At 40.9% G+C, this 21,735-nt stretch overlaps 1 protein-coding gene across 1 annotated transcript in view; it reads right to left on the reverse strand.

Annotated features, from left to right (window-relative positions):
* LOC143816267 (uncharacterized) overlaps positions 1-21,735 on the reverse strand; it is a 657,854-nt gene that overhangs the window by 535,051 nt on the left and 101,068 nt on the right. The window contains exons 16-20 of the mRNA XM_077296442.1: positions 14,733-14,938; positions 8,553-8,625; positions 7,880-8,043; positions 3,507-3,678; positions 811-1,062 (exon numbers count right to left, since the gene is read on the reverse strand). Of these exons, the coding sequence (XP_077152557.1) occupies positions 811-1,062; positions 3,507-3,678; positions 7,880-8,043; positions 8,553-8,625; positions 14,733-14,938 (867 nt within the window). The remainder of the gene's footprint in view (positions 1-810; positions 1,063-3,506; positions 3,679-7,879; positions 8,044-8,552; positions 8,626-14,732; positions 14,939-21,735) is intronic.

A 21,735-nucleotide genomic window follows, 5' to 3' on the forward strand; every position in this document is an offset into this window, starting at 1 on the left:
ATTGGAGTTATATTGCACCTAATTGGTGTATTTGGGATTTTTTCTGGGGGTCTGTTTCTGGTCTTTCATGTAATATTTCAATGTACAGTAGCATTAGGATGAGACCAAGAAATAAATTCTACCTATGAGCCCTAGGCACTTCAGTTCAACACTGTATATGGTGGTTAGATATAACATTTGGCTGAGAATAGAAATTTATTAGAAAAAAATACATCATGTCTCTTTCTCACTTAACAATTTTTTTTTTCACATGAGTAAGGGTTGAAATATTGCGCCAAAACAAACATGTTATGTAATTTCACAGAAGCTTTTACTAGAATATTGTGCTTTTTTATTATTCCTTAACAGGCTATCGACCATTCTGCCTACTGGCACAGAAGAGAGCAATGCTTTATCGTAGTTTTATGAGTACAGTATGTATGTTCCATCTGTCTGTCTGGAGAAATGAATATTGAAAATGGCACAATATAGAGACTGTCTTGAAATACTAGACATAACAGACATCCTTCCGGAAGACCTTTGTTCTCGAAACAGGCATTAAGATATCAAATACGTATACAGAGAAAAGGCTATACATCAATTACCTCCCTTTTCAGAGATTAATAGACAGGAACAGAAAATCCGTTTGAAATGAGTCTGTTCTTTCCAACAAGTTAGTTCATTTAACAAAGGATTTTTCCAAGAGAAATAGATCAATATGTCTTGTGCTCAAGTTCAGTGTTCTGTTCAGTGAGCACACAATGATCTCCTTAATAATTTATGAGCCACGCTACAGTATGAATGACAGCTGAACAAGTCACAGCCACAGACCTGGTAAAATGTGATGCTCAATCTGGGATTCACTTTGTTGTATTCTCTCAGCGCTTCTGTTAGCAACTTCTTCACATGAATGGAATCAAACATTTGCTGGTAGCCATCTAAGACCTGATTGGCGCTGCTGGACTTCTCACTTCTTCTCAGCAAATTTGTATCCTGCTGTCTGGCCACAGTAGTAACTAGACCACCTTCATCCTCCACAATGTTACTGAATAGGGGCTGCTGAGGACCTAGAATGATTTGTACCTGCAAAACATTGCAATATGGAATTTAGCAAAGGGGATTATTTCAGAATATATTTAGGTTTTGTGTTAGATTTTTTTCCAAGCTGCTCAGTCATGTGCAAAGCTTATTTTTGAATGCCAATTTATTAATTTATATGTATTATATATTGTTGCGTTCCTCAGTTAATGAGTAAATTAAGGCAATAGGATGCTTTTTGAAACACTATTTTTGACATTTTAGTAGCAAGTTTGACCACAAGCTTAAAGTAACTGTCCACCTATATTATTGAAGCTCTAGGCACTATAAAAAAAAAATCAACCAATACAGAATTACTGCACAAAAATGAGTTAAATGGTTCTCTGAGAATGAGATAAAATGGAGTTCCTGATATATGTATTATACACACCTCATTTGGTGGCCGGCTGTCACATGTGAAGAAATATATCTCTTCATTACTGAGCACAAATGGGGTTATCGCTAGCTTTAATGTTTGTTTGTTTTACTCTGTACACCACTATAAAGCTGTCAGACTGATGGAGGAGGAAGAGGATGAAGATGGAGATCTTCTTGTCAAGCACAACATGGGTTAAAACATATTTCTTCACATAATGCAGAAGTACTCCAGGCCGATGACGAGGTATGTGTGATACAGCTCTTGTCAGTTGAGTCATAGGTAGCTGTATGTTTTCAGTCCGCAGGTGGTACTAACATGACAGTAACTAGTAAAGTCTGCAGTTTGAATTATATTAAGGACTCCATTATAGCTCATTCTCTGAGAACCTCTTCAAGTTATTTTTGTACAGTAATTCTGTGTTAATTGATCTCGGGAGCTATATGTCTTTGGTTTGCAGCCTATACTAACATGTGACTATGACGGGCTGCAATTTCAATTATATTAGGAACTACCATTTTATCTCATTCTTGGAGAACCCTTTTAAAGTTGTTGACCAGCAGTGCTCACTTGAATAGGACATGTGCATAATACTTGATGATTGTTGTCATGGCTTGGTTTGAAGATTCGATCTGCTGCCATGTTGCTACATGATAGGTTCCCCAGTCTGCTGAGAGATGTGCCTTTTCTTCCCTGTCAAAATGCTGATAGTTCCAATTGTCTTTGTTCCCTCTTCTTGGTTTGGTCCTCTCCAGGTGTCTACCCTTTTTTCTGTTACTTATGAGTGTGTGTGACACTCATAACATTATAGCCAGCTAGTAGTGTGTTTTGGGGTGTCAGCAGGATCCAGTGAACATTTTGACTGGACTATTATAAACTTTATCCTTGGAGGCTGCGGCTATCAAGCGTCAACAGCTCGCATGTTCAACTGTTCAAAATTACTTGGACAATCAGAGCAACCTAAGATAAAGTTGTCTGAGTGCTTCAACAGGAACAGAAGTTCTCAGTTTGTTTTCCTTCGTAGATGTCATCAGCACTGCTTACCTCCTGATATGGACAACCCCTTTAAAGAGAATAGATGGAGACTCACTTTAAGAGCATAGTCAGATGGCCATATTACTCATGCGAGGATTGCATCGCAATCCTTGGACTGGCCGTTGGCTTTCGTAACCTGAGCCTGACAGTTATATAAAAATACATGCTGTCATGCTCAGGTCAGAAGAGCTGTCAGCCAGTCCGCGGATTGCGATGCGATCATCACACAAGTAATACAGCAGCCTGACTGCTCCCTTAAAGGGAATCTCTCAATCCATTTGAGCATTTTGATCTTTTAATATGGCATACAGGTTGTATACAGCTGCAACTAGTCATCTTTTATCGCTTTATGTTAATTAGATCTTCCAGGCTATGGGGCGTACACTGTCTAGAAGAGAAAACTGCCTCCTCTCTTTATTATACCAGATTTCTCCTCCCCACTCTTCACAGTGTGCCTCTGACCCGATGCACGGCCGGAAATCCCGTGCCTATGGATTCTGCCTATCTTAGCTCCTCTGCACTGTTCCACCCTTCTCTGGGCATTGACTTTGACTTTGCTATGCGCAGGCACCGGACAGTCCCTGTAACTTCTGGTCCAAGTGTTCACTGGCACACAGAAAAGGTGCACACCTGACTTCCTTCCTCCAGCCCTGCATAGTAAGCATGTAATTTCCAAAGCCCTAGTATAATAAAGTTGTGCTAGACAGCTCTCTTAATTGTGAGACAAATTAGCAATCAATAGCCTCAAGAGTCGTATTCAATACGAGTAAACATGACCTTTAAGGCCTGTTATTGGCTGCAGAAGTCAGGTAACTGATATTTGGAATATCAACACTTCCCATTATTAGCAGGGGCCAGCAGAGTCAGTTTTATGAAGCAGCAGAGGATTAAATAAGTTAATTATACTATTTTCTTTATATAGAATTGTACTATAACCATACCTACTGTGGAAAAAAAAATTAAAATCCTTTAAAAGTCATATAAAAAAAACCTTCAAAACAAGAAAGAAGCTACTAAAGTATATTTTACACTGGTTTACCTCTTCTTCATTTATAAAATCCTTCTGTACTGCTATGGTCATCTCCTGAACATATCTGCTGTAATCCACTGCACTAGACATCCTGTGGCCATACACCCAGTCACATTCATGTCTCCAAAGCCTTAGAAGCTTTTCACTCGTTGTCTTTCCATCTAGTGACAGACAGATGTTCCTGCAAAATAAATATGTGAACTTACTTATTTCTTGGTCAGCTAAATGAGTTAGCATTTTAGAATATTGTGGAGGGAATCATTACAGTAGAAAACTCTTTAAGGGGTGACACCAGCTAAGGGAACATATCCAATAATGCATTTTCAAGAGTTTCTAGACAATTCATTCAGAAGGTCCACAATGCCTTTTAAAATTGTACTGTCAAGGCAAAACTTTATCATTTGAAGTTTTCCAACTTAAAAAGCCATATTTTGCCATCAACCATTGTAAACAATGGTCTGTGTAGAATATATTGTCACGATTCTACCCCTTAATTTGTCTGGGATGCAGTTACTGATGGCTCAGCCATCCAATGTGGTACCGGGGTGTGCTGAAGCTGTCAGTACTTTGATTGACAGCTCAGTGTCCAGTGTGGTGCAGGGACGTCCCGAGCTGTCAGTGTTTTAATTGCTGTCCAATCTGAGATTGGGAGCTGCTGGCTGTCTCCAGGTGTTCATTGCCACAGGTAATTGCTAGGCTACTCAACTTGGCTGTTAGTTCCAGATTTCTGCCAGACGTACATTTAGCTTTTGTGTGGTTTGTCTCTATGTGCCTTGTGTTTGCTTGTAGATCTTTTGTTGCCTGACCTTGGACCACATTCTGATCATCTGTCTGTTTAATCATTATGCACTGATACGCTATCTTCCTGGTATTTTGACCTCAGACCGTTACCTGACTACACCTTTGTCTTTTCCTTCTGTTTATGAGGTATCCTCCTAATTTTTGACCTTGAACTCCTTGATTATCTTCACTATCCCGACTGACAGCTTGTTTGTGAGAAGTGACTCAGGGTCACATATACAAAAAATAGCCAAAATCGGGCCCTTTGATTCAACTTCTATCTTATGTGCCTGGGACTAAAAATCAACTTCGGCACACAAACACCACCAGTCTAGATCTTATATCTCCACATCAAAAAAATATACCAGCGCACGACGCAAGTTTCAACAGATTTTTTTTCATGTCATATCCTTTAGTACACCTGTAAAGTGATTGTCCAAAGCTGAAAAAAGTGCACAAGTCACACAAGAATTATGCTAATATCATATAATCACTTTGCTATTTTCCTGTCACACAAGCGCTATGCTCATGTCACAAAATACAGCTAATGTGTGAGAATAATTATTGCTCACGTGACTATGCTAACTTCCAACAAGCATAGCGTGCACATCACACAAGCACAGCATACACGTCATACAGGCACAATTCACACAAGTATAGCGAACATGTCATACAAGCACTATGATAATGTTACACAAGTTTAGTTACACAAGCTCAGTGCACACCTCACACAAGCACATATCACGCAAGTATGATAAACAAGCCACACAAGAACTATGCTAATATAACCAAGTACAGCTTGCACGTCACACAATCACACCATACATATCACACAAGTACAGCATACAGAAGCACTATGTTCATATCACACAAGCACAGTGCATACATAACACAAGCACAGCACACATGTCATACAATTATAGCACACAAGTCACACAAGCACTATGCAAATGTCATAGAAGCATAGAGCACAAGTCATGTAAGAATAGCGCACACCTCATGCAAGCACTTTGCTAATGTCACACAAGCACAGCACACAGGTCATACAAGCAATCAAATCACACTACTATGGTGCACACATCACAAAAACACTATGCTAATATCACAGAAGCACTGCACACATTTAAAACAAGCACAATGGTAATGTCACACAAACACAGCTTACACATCCCACAAGCACAGTGTACACTTCACTCAAGTGTATCGCACACATCATACCAGCACAGAGTACGCATCAGACAAACACATGAAACAAGTACAGTGCACACAAGTGTATGATATACATAGTACAAACCACATGTAAACATGGTAGTAAAGCATTGATACATTATCACTAGTGATGAGCCAGTGTACTCGTTGCTCAGGTTTTCCCGAGCACGCTCGGGTGACCTCCGAGTATTTGTTAGTGTTCGGAGATTTAGTTTTCATCACGGCAGCTGAATAATTTACAGCTATTAGCCAGGCTGAGTACATGTGGGGGTTGCCTGGTAGCTAGGGAATCCCCACATGTAATCAAGCTGGCTAATAGCTGTAAATCATTCAGCTGCCGTGATGAAAACTAAATTTCCGAGCACTAACAAATACTCGGAGACCACCCGAGCAACGAGTACACTCGCTCATCACTAATTATTATGATTACTTACCACATTCAATGCTCATCTCCAACAAGATCAATCCTTCAGAAAGAAATCTTAACTCTTTCTGTTAAGCTCCACATCCATTTCAACACACTCCAAGCTATTACTCTAAAATGACCTTTATATAGGACTCACCCTTCCCCTGTTGGGCCCCCATGCAGCTGCTGTATGTCTACTGACTGGTACAAACCTCAGTCAAAGGGCAGACTCTTTGACTGCACTAGTAGGAGGCCAGGGGTACACTGAGATCTGGACTTTGAGGACTAAAGCAATAATAGCTCCTGCTTTACAGAATGTCTTGATGCACAGTGTCAGTCTCCAGAGCAGGACTCTGCATGCATTATTCCCCTGAGAACAAAAGGCTCTAATGTTGACATTCAGCATATGCCCTATATTTTTTCTCCTAATATTATTTGTTGGGGAATTGTCGGGAGACCTCTTTGCCCCAAAAATATTTGTGTAGATCTGACATCAGCTGGTTTGGCCAATGTTAAAGGATAATTGTGCTTTCAAGTAACTGTTCAGAATAAACTGTCATGTGTGTGAGGAATAACACTATTTCTGGCTATTATGTGACTTATACCCTTCATTCTCATAAGTTTCCCCATCTGTAATTTGCAATTCCCTGGGAGCTGTGGGGAGGAGACTAGCTGGAGAGATTTTTCCCATAGACAGCACAGGAAGAGGAGTGCCTAGTCATCATTTCCTTTTTATATCACATAGGCAAAATGAGGACACACGGAGGACAGTATACAGCAGAGCTCAGCTGTTTTAGTCTGAATCAAGCTCTGGTGTAATACACTTGTTATAGAGCTCTGCACATAGTTTTCCACCTGCCTCTGTTGTTTTCTGTGCTCAATGCTTCTTCCCTTCCCATCTCCATAGAGTATAATGGGCTATGTCCCATGATACCTGCAATCTGTCTCCTCTGAGCAAGACGGATTTGAGCTGCTTTTTCACAGTGGATGGTGAGTTCAGGAGGCAGTGGGAAGAAGTGGCTCATAAGTGGGGAAGGATACATTATATTGCAAAGTTTTTTCTATAATCGACTGTACTATTGATTTATGCAAAGTTTGCTGAAAGTACAGTTCCAAATTAAGTTGATATATAATAATGTATAAACAATATGTATATACTTTATGTTTTTTGTTTTCCTAATTGCAATGCCCCTTCATAAAATATTTACAGAAACAAACATCGAAACCTAGAAATACCCCATAGGTAGTTTTTTTTCAAAGACTAAAAATTAATATATCGAAGTTGAAGTTTCTATGCATCAATTACCTGGCAAGAATAACCTTTGTATGCAAGGTTTCTGTAGGTTTTAATTTTCAAACCTGAAAAGTAAATAGCTTTCCCTTATCCTTCCAAAACAGAATTTACAGCAATAAAAATAACTGCATTTTAGTAAAACAAAACATTGTGAGAAATTTTTTTTTGCTGCTTTATTACTATATACTATCCATCATGCACTAGCTAAAATATAATGACTTTTTTGTAATGACAGCAAAAAGTACATGAGGAAGTCTAACCTTAGTTAAAACAATGAAAATATACATGAGCTCATCATTCTTTCACAAAAGGGCTGAGTTCTTGGCAGCGAAAGAAGGACATTTGGACAGACCTAAACTAACAAGGGCAGAAACTGCATGTTCATCTCAAAATCCTAGTGATTGATCATGATACTGAAATACAGAAGAAAATAGGACAGACAAGTTCAAGTCAGCCTTTTCTAGTAATTGTCACACATAGCCATGGGACCGACTTTTTTTTACTTATAATGTGGCTGGCATCTCTTACCTTTATGTATCATCGTGTATAGTGACATGCCATCACCGAACACTTCTTAAACAGCTTTTATAAGTAGCACAGAGAGCTGACACAGCAATAACTGTTCATAGAAGTGAACTACTGGTCCTATCAAATGAGTCCAACCAACATGTAACATCTTTTCCTCTCCATTACCTGAATATTTTTGCAAGGTCTCGAAGTGTAAATATGTAGTGACAGCGCTGAGACGTCCCCAAGAACACAGTTCGGAGTCTTTCTTGTAGTTCTATTGAAACTTTCGCGATCGCCAAAATTAATTCCTGGAGGTGCTCAGTAGACACAGCGCCAGTGCTGCCAGCCTGAAATCAAACGCAAATGGTCACTGCCTACCCCAATGAATAAGCAAATCAATGGCTACTTCTTATCTCGTTACAGATAACACAATTAGTAGTGTGTTTTTAAGAAATGTAATAAAGGGAAATACTGAATACACTGCTGATAGGAACATTCTTTGCAATTAGTGAAACGACTTGCCACATAATAAAAATTACTTCCTAAACATAAAATTAAACAAATGAGACTATTCACAAAAGGACACTGGGAGCCTTGAGATTTCTCTATAATTGTCTCTACTTGATGTATAGATATTAAATTGTTTCTTTTAAAGCATGCTTGAATTGTGGTTAATCCTAAATGTGTCACTAAATTTTACTGCCACTTGCGAAGCACTGCAATTACTTCATTATGACAGGCCATTAACTAATAACTGGTACGCTACAAGCTTACAATGAGCACACAATTAGCTGAGCTGCTGTGACACTGTTCATTTTCCTTAACATTCCACTAATGAAGGAGAGAAGACAGGTACCTTGTGTTCTGTCACTCCTGGCACAAAGTGAGCATTCAGTATGCTGCTGAATATCCCAAGCTGTTCGCTTTGACTGAAAGAATAAAAAATAAGAGACAAACCAATTCACCTCTGTCTTCACGTTCAAAATTAATTTGTCTTATCATATTTAAGGGGTTATTTCCGAAATCACAATGTGGTCTGATAATATTGTGCACATATATTTATTTATGACACAATAACTTATTTTTAGATATGACTTATTTTGCAAATTTCACTCCCCAAAGGATAAACCTCCAGGTTTTTTCTCATGCTGTAGTTTCAAGCTACTGGTTGATTATGCGCAATGCGGTCTCTTTTATCTAGATTTCTCCAGCATATCTCTGCTCTGCCTCCATCTCTGACAGAGTGTATTCTACCTTTAGAATATATTATTGATGCCTCTGTGCACTGTCTCCTCCTGTAACATACAATGCCTTGCCAATTTTATCTTCTGCACTCAGCATCGGTATAGCTGTCTGTGTGGTTTTACATCATTGTTAGCTGATTTATCTTGGAACTGAACTTTCCTGCACTCCTCTACAACAGAGCTTTTAATTACTAGGTGCAGGGCTGAGCTTTGTTTACTGCCAGATATGTGAAACTGGAAAAGCTGCTCTGTTGATGCATATGGCAGAAGATAATCATTTGCAGGCTCTCTCTCATTTTCAATTCACTCTAAGCTAGTGATTTGAGACTTGCTGCTTTGATGTTTCTGATACTAAGTATCCCTGCTATTTTTTGTAGCATATAGAGAGAAGAATTAGCATGGATAACATTATACAAAAGTACTAAATAGTGTGGCTGTGAATCCAGTTCTGATCTGAAATACAACTGCTGAAAGCTGCAGCTTACTGGTCCCTGACTGTGCAGAGACACCAATTAGACTCATCATCCCCCTTCCCTATCTATAGAGTTCACTATACAATTGTGGGAAAAAGTGTTTGCCCTCTTCCTGATTTCCTATTATTTTGCAAGTTTGTCACACTTAAATGTTTCAGGTCATCACCAAACAAATTTAAATATTAGACAGACAGAACCCAAGTAAACACAAAATGCTGTTTTTAAAAGAAGGTTTTTACTGTTAAGGGAAAAAAATTAAAACCTACAGGGCTCTGTGTGAAAAAGTGATGGCTCCCTAAACCTAATAACTGGTTGGGCCACCCTTAGCAGAAACAACTGCAATCAAGCGTTTGCAATAACTGGCAATTAGTCTTTAACAACACTCCAACACTGGAGGCTGTCAGAGCATGAACAGCTTTTTTAAGGACATGCCACAGCACCTCAATCAGATTAAGGTAAGGAATTTCACTAGGCCACTCCAAAGTCTTTACTTTATTTTTCTTAAAGGGAAGGTACCGCATTTGTAGATCATTAGTAAATCAATGTAATGTAGCATAACATGCTGTTATAACCATGTTTTGATTGCATTTGAAACATATTTTGTGTGTTATAAAAGTTTAAATAAGGCATTGGAGGCTGACATCTCCCTTTCACAGTAGCAGCATGACACTTTCAGTGTCACCATATGGCACCCCATGGTCATAGCAGATAACGGACAGACACAGACCCTATCTATTGTAATAGAACTGTCACTGCTGTGAACTGGGCACACCTCTGTGGGCTGCACAATTCACAGTAGTGGGAGTGTTCTGCTGCCATATTCATGGAGCTCTTGGCTGTCAACTATGCTCAATTCTCGTCTTCTGTCATTAGGATCTGCTAACATAAGCAGTACTCAGAGGTGTATCTAGCCTTTCCTGCACCCGGGGCAAAGTATCAGTTTGGTGCCCCCCCCCAACCTCCCCCATTTGAACCTTAACTCCATTGAAACTGTATGACCAAGCCAAGGTACATTCCTGAATCCCTATAATGTTAAAATAGATACCAATAAAAGTAAAATTAATTGAGACATCAGTAGGTTAAGTGTTTTTGAATATCCATATTGAATCAGGAGCCCCATATAATCCTGCATAAAGGTTAATAATGGCAACCATAAGATGCACCATAGACACATTTGCCCAATATAGTGCTGCAGAAACATTGATTATGGCCCCATAAGATGCTCCATAGAGACATTTGCCCCATATAGTGCTGCAGAAACGTTGATTATGGCCTCATAAGATGCTCCATATAGATATTTGCCCCATATAGTGCTGCAGAAACGTTGATTATGGCCCCATAAGATGCTCCATAGAGACATTTGCCCCGTATAGTGCTGCAGAAACGTTAATTATGGCCTCTTAAGATGCTCCATAGACACATTTGCCCAATATAGTGCTGCAGAGATGTTGATTATGGCCCGAAAAGATGCTCCATATAGACACTTGCCCCATATAGTGCTGCACAAATGTTGATTATGGCCCCATAAGATACTCAATATAGACACTTGCCCCTTATAGTGCTGCACAAATGTTAATTATGGCCCCATAAGATGCTCCATATAAGCACTTGCCCCATATAGTGCTGCACAAACGTTGATTATGGCCCCATAAGATGCTCCATACAGACACTTGCCCCATATAGTGCTGCACAAACGTTAATTATGGCCCCATAAGATGCTCCATATAGACACTTGCCCTACATAGTGCTGCACAAACGTTAATTATGGCCCCATAAGATGCTCCATATAGACACTTGCCCTACATAGTGCTGCACAAACGTTAATTATGGCCCCATAAGATGCTCCATATAGACACTTGCCCCATATTGTGCTGCACAAACGTTAATTATGGCCCATAAGATGCTCCACATAGACTCTTGCCCCATATAGTGCTGCACAAACATTAATTATGGCCCCATAAGATGCTCCATATAGACACTTGCCCCATATAGTGCTGCACAAACGTTGATTATGGCCCCATACAGACACTTGCCCCATATAGTGCTGCACAAATGTTGATTATGGCCCCATATAGACACTTGCCCCATATAGTGCTGCACAAACGTTATGGCCCCATAAGATGCCCCATACAGACACTTGCCCTATTTGATGTTGCTGCGATAAAAAAAAAATAAAATCACATACTCACCTCTCCATCGCTCAGGCCCCCGGCACTTTCAATATTCACTGCTCCTCATTCCAGCTGCCGCTCCATCTTCAGCATCTTCTGCACTGACGTTCAGGCAGAGGGCGCGCACTATCCACATCACCGCACCGTCTGACCTCAGCGTCACTGCAGAAGACGATGAAGACTGAGCGGCGGCTGGAACGAGGAGCTGGTGAATATCATGCAGTGCAGCGCTCCCCTCCCTGTTATACTCACCTGCTCCTGGCGTGGTGCAGTCCCTGCTTCCCCGGCGCCAGCAGCTTCTTCCTGTACTGTGTACTGTCACCGTAACCGCTCATTACAGAAATGAATATGCGGCTCCTCCCCAAGTTTTCCAGGTCCTGAAGCAGCAAAACAGCCCCAGACCATCCACCACCACAATATTTTACTATTGGTATGATGTTCCTTTTCTGAAATGTGGTGTTACTTCTACGCCAGATGTAATGGGACATGCATTTTCCAAAAAGTTCAACTTTTGTCTCATCAGTCCACAGAGTATTCTCCCAAAAGTCTTGAGGATCAACAAGATGTTTTCTACCAAACTGATACAAGCCTTTATGTTTGTATTGCTCAACAGTGGTTTTTGTCTTGGAACTCTGCCATGCAGGCCATTTTTGCCCAGTCTCTTTCTTATGGTGGAGTCATGAACACTGACCTTAACTGAGGCAAGTGAGGCCTGCAGTTCTTTGGATGTTGTTATGGAGTCTTTGGTGACCTCTTGCATGAGTCATCGCTGCACTCTTGGGGTAATTTTGGTCAGCTTCTCACTCCTGGGAAGGCTCACAACTGTTCCATGCTTTTGCCATTTGTGGATAATGGCTATCATTGTGGTTTTCTGGAGTCCCAATGCTTGAGAAATGGCTTTATAAGCTGTTCCAGACTGATAGATCCCAATTACTTTGGTTCTCATTTGTTCCAGAATTTCTTGGATTGTGGCATGATGTCTAGCTTTTAAGGATCTGTTGGCCTACTTCACTTTGTCAGGCAGGTCCTATTTCAGTGATTTCTTGATTGAGAACAGGTATGGCAGTAATCAGGCCTGCGTGTGGTTAGGGAATTTGAACTCAACTTCCCAAAGATGTGATAAACCACAGTTAATGTATGGGAGGGCAATCACTTTCTCACAAAGGGCCCTGCAGGTTTGGATTTCCTTTTACTTTAATAATAAAGACCTACATTTACAAATTGCATTTTATGTTGACTTGTTTTATCTTTGTCTAATATTAAATTTGCTTGGTGATGTGAAACATGTTAGTTTACTATACTTGCTTAGCATGATTTAAATAAAGGCTAGATCCCCTATATAAATGTTTAGACAGTTTAAATGTCATTTTGGGGTGACAGACTCCCTTTAAGCAAGTGAGATAAAACACTTATTCATATGGTCAGACATATGTTGAGTAAGAGAAATAAGAGACTTGCAAACTATAGTAAATTAAAGGGAACCTGTCAGCAGGATTATGCTGAGTAACTTACACACTGTGTTAGGTTGGCGCTGTTATACTGATTAAAATGATACCTTTGTTGATTAAATACGTCTTGTGGTTGTTGTTTAATCTATATCTTCAGTTTTCAGTTAATCAGATTCTCGTGCTCCGGGGCGGCCTGTGGGGGGCTTTATGCGCTTTGGGGCAGCATGTGGCGGGGGGTCTTCCTGTGGTGCTCTGCTTAGGTATTCATGTGTATGGCTTCTGACAGGTCACTGATCTCACTGACCTGCCTGATATTTTACATACTGCATATGTTATGGTTTGAAAAAAAAATAGATGCCACTGCGCAGGCACGGCCAGCACCATCTTGGTGGAGACAAATTGTTTTTTCCTCTAGCAAAATGGCAGTGGCGCCTGCGCAGTAGCATCTATCGCGTTCCAAATGATGATACTGTGCATGTGTGACTGAAGCCATTTTGAGGAAGAATTTTTTTTCCCAAGCAATTTATATCACTAACTAAAATAAAAAATATGGATATTATAGATGCGATCAGGTACAACGCAGGCACCGTCGGCATAATGAATGTAATTTATTTATGCATTTCAAACCATAAAATATACAGTATGTAAAATAGGGGGCAGGTCAGTGAGGGATCAGTGACCTGTCATAAGCCATACAGATGAATAGCTAAGCAGAGCACCACATGAAGACCCCCACAGGCCTCCCCGAAGCCCGAACATATCATTAACTGAAAATAAAGATTAAACAACAACCACAAGATTTCATCAATAAAGGTATCATTTTAATCAGTATAACAATGCCAACCTGACACTGTCTGTAAGTTACTCAGCACAATTCTTCTGACAGGTTCCTTTAAAAAAGAGACCTACCATAAGAAATGTTCCTGTTTCTGTTTTTAAAGCTGAAGCTATTTTTGTTTTTCAGGATGTGCAGCACAAGAAGTGGGCTAGTTGATTAATTATGACTGCTGTCATCTTCCATTATACAAACACAAAGATCGCTTTGTCCATTGTTTCCACAGTATATAGATGGGCAGTCAGGGCCTTTGTGGCAAGTGTGATATGAAGCTGCTTGTACTTTCCCACCACAATATTTTAGCTTATTGCCTTTTCCAATTTTTGCATATAAAGTAGCCAATCTCTTTGAAGCATATTTACCAATTCTCCCTTAAACATCCTGTAAAAAATAGACACTTTGTGTAAAGCAGTCATCTAATGTTTCCAGTGTGCGATGATAGAATCATCCATCATCGGATGGAACCCTAGAGTCAAAATATTCATTCATGAACTGAGAAATGGGGAACAGAGGGGGCATAGACCGGGTGCAAAGCACATAGCCTGGGAAAAGCATGGTGAAGAAGGGCATAGTGACGCGATTTCTTTTCAATTGCAAAAATGCTACTTCTATGACACAAGTGACTTGCAGGCTACACTACTGGAAGATTCCAATGACAACATATGACTTTCAAAGTTTTTGTCAGGCACATCATTGTCATGTAAAACCTTTTGTGAATCCAAATCCCCATTTACATCAATGTGTACAAATGGACATAAAGCATCTGACAGAAATAATAAAAAGATCAGTAGAAATTAATGTAGAGTATCATAATTACACAGAGAACTGAATTTAATAAAAAAAAAATTATATTGACATCTCAAACCTTGGGTACTTGCAGTAAAACGAACAGAAGTGTCTGAGAAGACGTCTTAGCCCTGGAGAACTGTTAGCTTTTGCAGTGTTCCATGTTGCCAGGTATATTATGCCTTCTATGGTTTTCCATGTCATTGTGGTGGGATCAAATATTCTCTTCTGGTCAAGCAGCTGCCGAACAAACTCACAAGCTGGCTGATAACCAGGATCACTGGCCTACGAAGACACAGTAAAAACACATAAACCTCTTTACAAGTTTATAATGTGGTGCTTCAATTACTTATGATTTAAAGGGAATCTGTTTCTCCATATGAGAGCAGCATGATGTAGGGCAGAGACCCTGATTCCAATGATATGTCACTCACTTTACTTGTTTTACTGAATTCTGTATAACCCCGCCCACATGACTGAATGGCAGATTTCTGTGTACACTGTGCATAGGCAAAAAGCTGCCGATCAGTGGCGGGGGCATGGTTGTACTACATTGCATATATTGCCCAGATCACTTTATTTAGGAAATAGAAAAGAATGTGGCATCCTCACATATGCAAGTCTCTGATCTTTGATGGGCAGGTGCTCAAAGTGTACAAATTTGTCGTGCCCATCACAGAGAACACAGCAACTGATATATGGGAACATAGAACACAATTCACACTACAAAACTGTATTGACATAGCATTCAGTACAAATTTTTGTATCTGTACTCCCAACACCATCCGCAGAATACAGTCATTAGATAGAGCATCAGGGCATTGCAGAATACGGACTACCCTCTACCAACAGGACTGGGAGGCTATGGAAAGTGCAGGTGTCATTCTTTGTCTTAATCTCATTCATGCTTTCAGATCCAGTAACAAGTATAATAGGGAATTAATTTATGATAATGTATTAGGCTCACATTCATTTTACCATTTTCTTATGTTATTTAAATCGCGCAATTTTCTTTGTAACTATAATGCTTGCCTTTTAAAGATTACTATATGATATAATTGAAAGGCTATTTGATATAATTTTCATATGAGAAAATTACTGGGTGAACCCCTAATAGCAAGAATTGACACACTGACCAAAAAAGTGAGGAAAATCTAACCCAAAACCACTAAAAAAATTATTACTTTTTTTTAGCACTCAAAAAAATGGATCTCTGATTGAGGCTTAAAGAGAACCTGTCACCAGATCAAAAGGGGCCAGTTTTTGTTTTTATTTTATTCCCACTGCTCCCCTGAGTATCATGTTCTTCTTTAAAAAAAGGAAAATCTGCCATACGGTTCTGGAAATATGGGACTTTTTATTTTGTCTGAATTTTTATGGCCTTTACCAAGTGGACTCTAGAGCTCAGCGTTCCCTTGTGTAGACCATAAAAATGATCCCTGAATGAAAAGTTCTGTATCTCTGGAACAGTATACAGATTTTAAAAAAAAACTCACTAAGGAGACCAGTGGGAACAAAATAAGAGCAAAAAATGTCCTCTTGTGACCAGATGACGTCCTCTTTAAAGGGAAGGTGCCACAATTTTGTTTATGTATTAAAAATGATTGTTTATATAAACAATTATTTTTACTACAAAATTATTTTTTTTACTTTAATATCTTTTTTATTATTAATTATTTTTGCAGCCATTGGGTGCCGCCATTTTGCTTTGCAGGAGTGTAAGTGCAGCTGCACGACACTTACACTCTGCAAATACGGCAGCCCTGGGCATAGGACTCAGCGGTCGGCCTCCGACCCCATACCTATCGTTGAGCTGCTCCCTGCTCTGATGTGACCACGCCCCATGGGCTGTCTCCACATCACAGCAGAAGAAGGTCAGCGCCATCTTTTTTCAGCCCACAGTGTGTAAGCTCCACTCACTGTGACTTCAGAGCTGCGCTGTTATAGGAGGGACAGCTCCAGCTGTCTCCCCTTCACACTGTCAGCAGTCGGCCCTTCCCTGTCCTCTGCTGCCTGGTGTGTGGCTGTGATCTCTAGAATCGCTAGAGAGGATGAAGTGCTGCGGTCTGATGTCCTCAGGAGCTGCAGAGAGGTAACACGGGGGAGGGGGAGGCTCTCTGTGCTGCTCCGACCCTGCCTCTCACTGTAGCTCCTCACAGGACATCATACCGTGTATCTATCACTATACTGTGCTGAGCCATGTATCTAATCCTCTCCTGTGATACTGCCTGCTGTGCCGTGTACCTAATCCTATACTGTGTGATACTATGTTGAGCCATGTATCTAATCCTATACTGTGTGTTACTGTCTGCTGAGCCGTGTACCTAATCCTATCCTGTGTGATACTGTCTGCTGAGCCGTGTATAATAATAATAATCTTTATTTTTATATAGCGCCAACATATTCCTCAGCGCTTTACAGTTTGCACACATTATCATCGCTGTCCCCGATGGGGCTCACAATCTAAATCTAATCCTATCCTGTGTTATACTATGCTGAGCCGTGTATCTAATCCTATCCTGTGTGATACTATGCTGAGCCGTGTATCTAATCCTATCCTGTGTGATACTATGCTGAGCTGTGTATCTAATCCTATACTGTGTACTGTCTGCTAGCCATGCATCTAATCCTATACTGTGTGATACTATGCTGAGCCGTGTATCTAATCCTATCCTGTGTGATACTGTCTGCTGAGCCGTGTATCTAATCCTATCCTGTGTGATACTATGCTGAACCGTGTATCTAATCCTATCCTGTGTGATACTGTCTGCTGAGCCGTGTATCTAATCCTATCCTGTGTGATACTGTCTGCTGAGCCGTGTATCTAATCCTATCCTGTGTGATACTGTGCTGAGCCGTGTATCTAATCCTACACTGTGTGATACTGTATGCTGACCTGTGTATCTAATCCTATACTGTGCTGACCTGTGTATCTAATCTTCCTGTCGAATACTGACTGCTGAGCCGTGTATTTAATCCTCTCCTGTGTGATACTGACTGCTGAGCCGTGTATCTAATCCTATCCTGTGTGATACTGTGTTGAGCCGTGTATCTAATCCTATCCTGTGTGATACTGTGCTGAGCCATGTATCTAATCCTATCCTGTGTGATACTGTCTGCTGAGACATGTATCTAATAATCCTCTCTTGTGTGATACTGACTGCTGAGGCTACTTTCACACTTCCGTCGGTACGGGGCCGTCGCAAACCGTCGGCCCGACGTACCGACGGATGTTCAACGTGGGCAGCGGATGCAGTCTTACGACGCATCCGCTGCCCATTGTGATGAGCGGGGAGGAGGGGGCGGAGTCCCGCTGCCCATGTGCGGTCGGAAAAAGCGGAACCGACGGACAAAAAAACGTTATATTGAACCATTTTTTTGTGCGTTGTGGCCGCCAATACACGACGCATCCGTCACACGACGGATGCGACGTGTGGCCATACGTCGCAATGCGTCGCTAATGTAAGTCTATGGGGAAAAAACGCATCCTGCGGGCAACTTTGCAGGATGCGTCTTTACTCCAAAACGACGCATTTTGACGTATCCCTAAAGACGGAAGTGTGAAAGTAGGCTGAGCCGTGTATCTAATCCGCTCCTGTGGGATACTGACTGCTGAGCCATGTATCTAATCCTATCCTGTGTGATACGGTCTGAGCAGTGTATCTAATCCTATCCTGTGTGATACTGTCTGGTGAACCGTGTATCTAATCCTCTCCTATGCACTCCTCTCCCCCCTGCATGTCTTTCCCCATTGCACACACAACTCGATGCGTGTGATAACAGGAGCTGCAGGGGTCAGGCTGTATTATGGCATTATGTGAGATCTATATGACGGTATTATGTGATCTGTATGGTGGTATTATGCTTGATCAGTATTGTGAGAATTATATGGTGGTATTGTGTGTGAACTATATGGCGGTATTATGTGAGAACACTGGCAGCATTATGTGTGATCTATATGGCGGTATTATGTGAGAACACTATGGCAGTATTATGTGTGATCTATATGGCGGTATGTGAGAACACTGGCGGTATTATGTGTGATCTATATGGTGGTATTATGTGAGAACTGTATGACAGTATTGTGTGATCTATTTGATAGTATTGTGTGTGATCTATTTGATAGTATTGTGTGTGATCTATATGGCGGTATTATGTGAGAACACTATGGCAGTATTATCTTTAGAAAGCGGACCCATTCTATGGTGGTTCTGGCTGAGCACCTGCACACGGGTCTGGGGTAATAGAGGGGGCAGCATGACCTCCAGTTAGGTGCAGTCAGGGGAGGGCTGGTCAGGCTGCTGAAGAGAGGGGTCTCATTTTTATCGTTACTATATGGCTACATTTCCTTCCCAGCGTCACCCCGAACTTCGCCTGTCGCCTCGCTTTCACACATCGCCAGGACAGGATGGAGAAGACAGGATCTGAGGAGGGGAATGGGGTCTGCATGCAAAGTCTGGATCAGAACAGGCCATCAATCCGCAGAAATGTTTCCTGGATTTCTGTGGAGCAGACAAGCAGACTGTCCATCCATGTGTATAAAAGACAGCGCTCTATGTAAATCCCTGGCTGCTCCGCGCACTGAACATGGTGCCCCCCCATAGACCTGCACACTGCTCTCCTGAAATACTCTGTGCTGCTGTCACCCTGCTCCCTCCACCACATATCTCCCAGAATCCTTGCTGCCTGCCATCCTCGGTGACTGTCTACTTGTCAGTGAAAATACGGTCCGTTTTTTACGGCCGTAATACGCAGAAATGTTCCCAAAATAGTGGTCCGTATGTCATCCGTAGGCAGGGTGTGGCAGCGTATTTTGCGCATGGCATCCTCCGTATGTAATCCGTATGGCATCCGTACTGCGATATTTTCTCGCAGGCTTGCAAAACCGACATCTAATGGATTTATGGGCTCAGATGTTCGTTAAAACATATATACAGTATATATATATATATATATATATATATATATATATATATATATATATATATATATATATATATATATATTTCAGACAGCGCTAGCCATCATAAAAGCCGGTAATTCAATTGCTGACTTTTGCTCTCTCCTTCCCAAACCCGACGTGATATGAGACATGGTTTACATACAGTAAACCAGCTCATATCCCTTTTTTTGTGCATATTCCACACTACTAATGTTAGTAGTGTGTATGTGCAAAATTTGGGCGCTGTAGCTGCTAAAATAAAGGGTTAAATCGCGGAAAAAATTGGCGTGGGCTCCCGCGCAATTTTCTCCACCAGAGTGGTAAAGCCAGTGACGGAGGGCAGATATTAATAGCCTAGAGAGGGTCCATGGTTATTGGCCCCCCTGGCTAAAAACATCTGCCCCCAGCCACCCCAGAAAAGGCACATCTGGAAGATGCGCCTATTCTGGCACTTGGCCACTCTCTTCCCACTCCTGTGTAGCTGTGGGATATGGGGTAATGAAGGGTTAATGTCACCTTGAAGCCAGATTAATAATGGAGAGGCGTCAACTATGACACCTATCCATTATTAATCCAGCAGTACGAAATGGTTAATAAAACACACACACATTATTACAAAGTACTTTAATGAAATAAAGACACAGGGTGTTTTAATATTTTATTAGACTCTTAATCCACCTGAAGACCCTCGTTCTGTAAAAAAGGAAAAATAAAAAAACAACAATATCCCATAACTTCCGTCATTCTGGTCACGTCCCATGATGTAAATCCATCTGAAGGGGTTAAATCATTTTACACCCAGGAGCTCTGCTAAAGCAGTCACTCCTGTCTGTAAGCAGAGCTCCTGGGTGTAAAATGATTTAACCCCTTCAGATGGATTTACATCGTGGGACTGACGGAACGACGGAAGGTATGGGATATTGTTGATTTTTTATTTCACCTTTTTTACAGGACGAGGGTCTTCAGGTGGATGACGAGTATAATAAAATATTAAAACACCGTGTCTTTATTTCATTAAAATACTTTTAAATAATGTGTGTGTGTTTTATTAACCATTTCGTACTATTGGATTAATAATGGATAGGTGTCATAATTGATGCCTCTCCATTATTAATCTGGCTTAATGTCACCTTACAATAGCAAGGTGACATTATCCCTTCATTACCCCATATCCCACTGCTACACGGGAGTGGGAAGAGAGAGGCCAAGTGCCAGAATAGGCGCATCTTCCAGATGTGCCTTTTCTGGGGTGGCTGGGGGCAGATGTTTTTAGCCAGGGGGGGCCAATAACCATGGACCCTCTCTAGGCTATTAATATCTGCCCTCAGTCACTGGCTTTACCACTCTGGCGGAGAAAATTGAGCGGGAGCCCACGCCAATTTTTTCCGCGATTTAACCTTTTATTTTAGCAGCTACAGCGCCCAAATTTTGCACATGCACACTACTAACATTAGTAGTGTGGAATATGAAAAAAAAAGGGATATTAGATGGTTTACTGTATGTAAACCATGTCTCATATCCTGTCGGGTTTGTGAAGGAGAAAGAAAAAGCCGGCAATTGAATTACCGGCTTTTTATGATATCTAGCGCTGTATGAAATATAAATATATATATATGTGTGTCTCACTGACATATATATATATATATATATATATATATATATATATATATATATATATATATATATATATATATACCTATTCTATGTGTAGACATTTATTCTACCTATTCCATTCTGTCAGTGTGATTTTACTGTACACCGCACTGAATTGCCGGCTTTTCTAGAGAACACCGGTGCGTATTTCTCGCAAGTCACACTGCTGGTCCGTGTGTAATCCGTATTTTTCTCGCCCCCATAGACTTTCATTGGCGATTTTTTTTTGCGCAATACGGTGACAAACGCAGCATGCTGCGATTTTCTACGGCCGTACAAGACCGTATAATACGGATCAGTAAAATACGGCAGATAGGAGCTGGGCCATAGAGAATCATTGTACTGTATGCAATCCGTATTTTCTGTACCTCTCATACGTCCGTAAAACTCGCTAGTGTGACGCCGGCCTAAGGCTGCTTTCACACTAGCGTCGGTACGGGCCCGTCGCAGTGCGTCGGGCCGAAGTACCGACGCATGCTGTGAAAGA

Source organism: Ranitomeya variabilis, chromosome 3 (genome assembly GCF_051348905.1).
Source record: "Ranitomeya variabilis isolate aRanVar5 chromosome 3, aRanVar5.hap1, whole genome shotgun sequence".
Classification (NCBI taxonomy): domain Eukaryota; kingdom Metazoa; phylum Chordata; class Amphibia; order Anura; family Dendrobatidae; genus Ranitomeya; species Ranitomeya variabilis.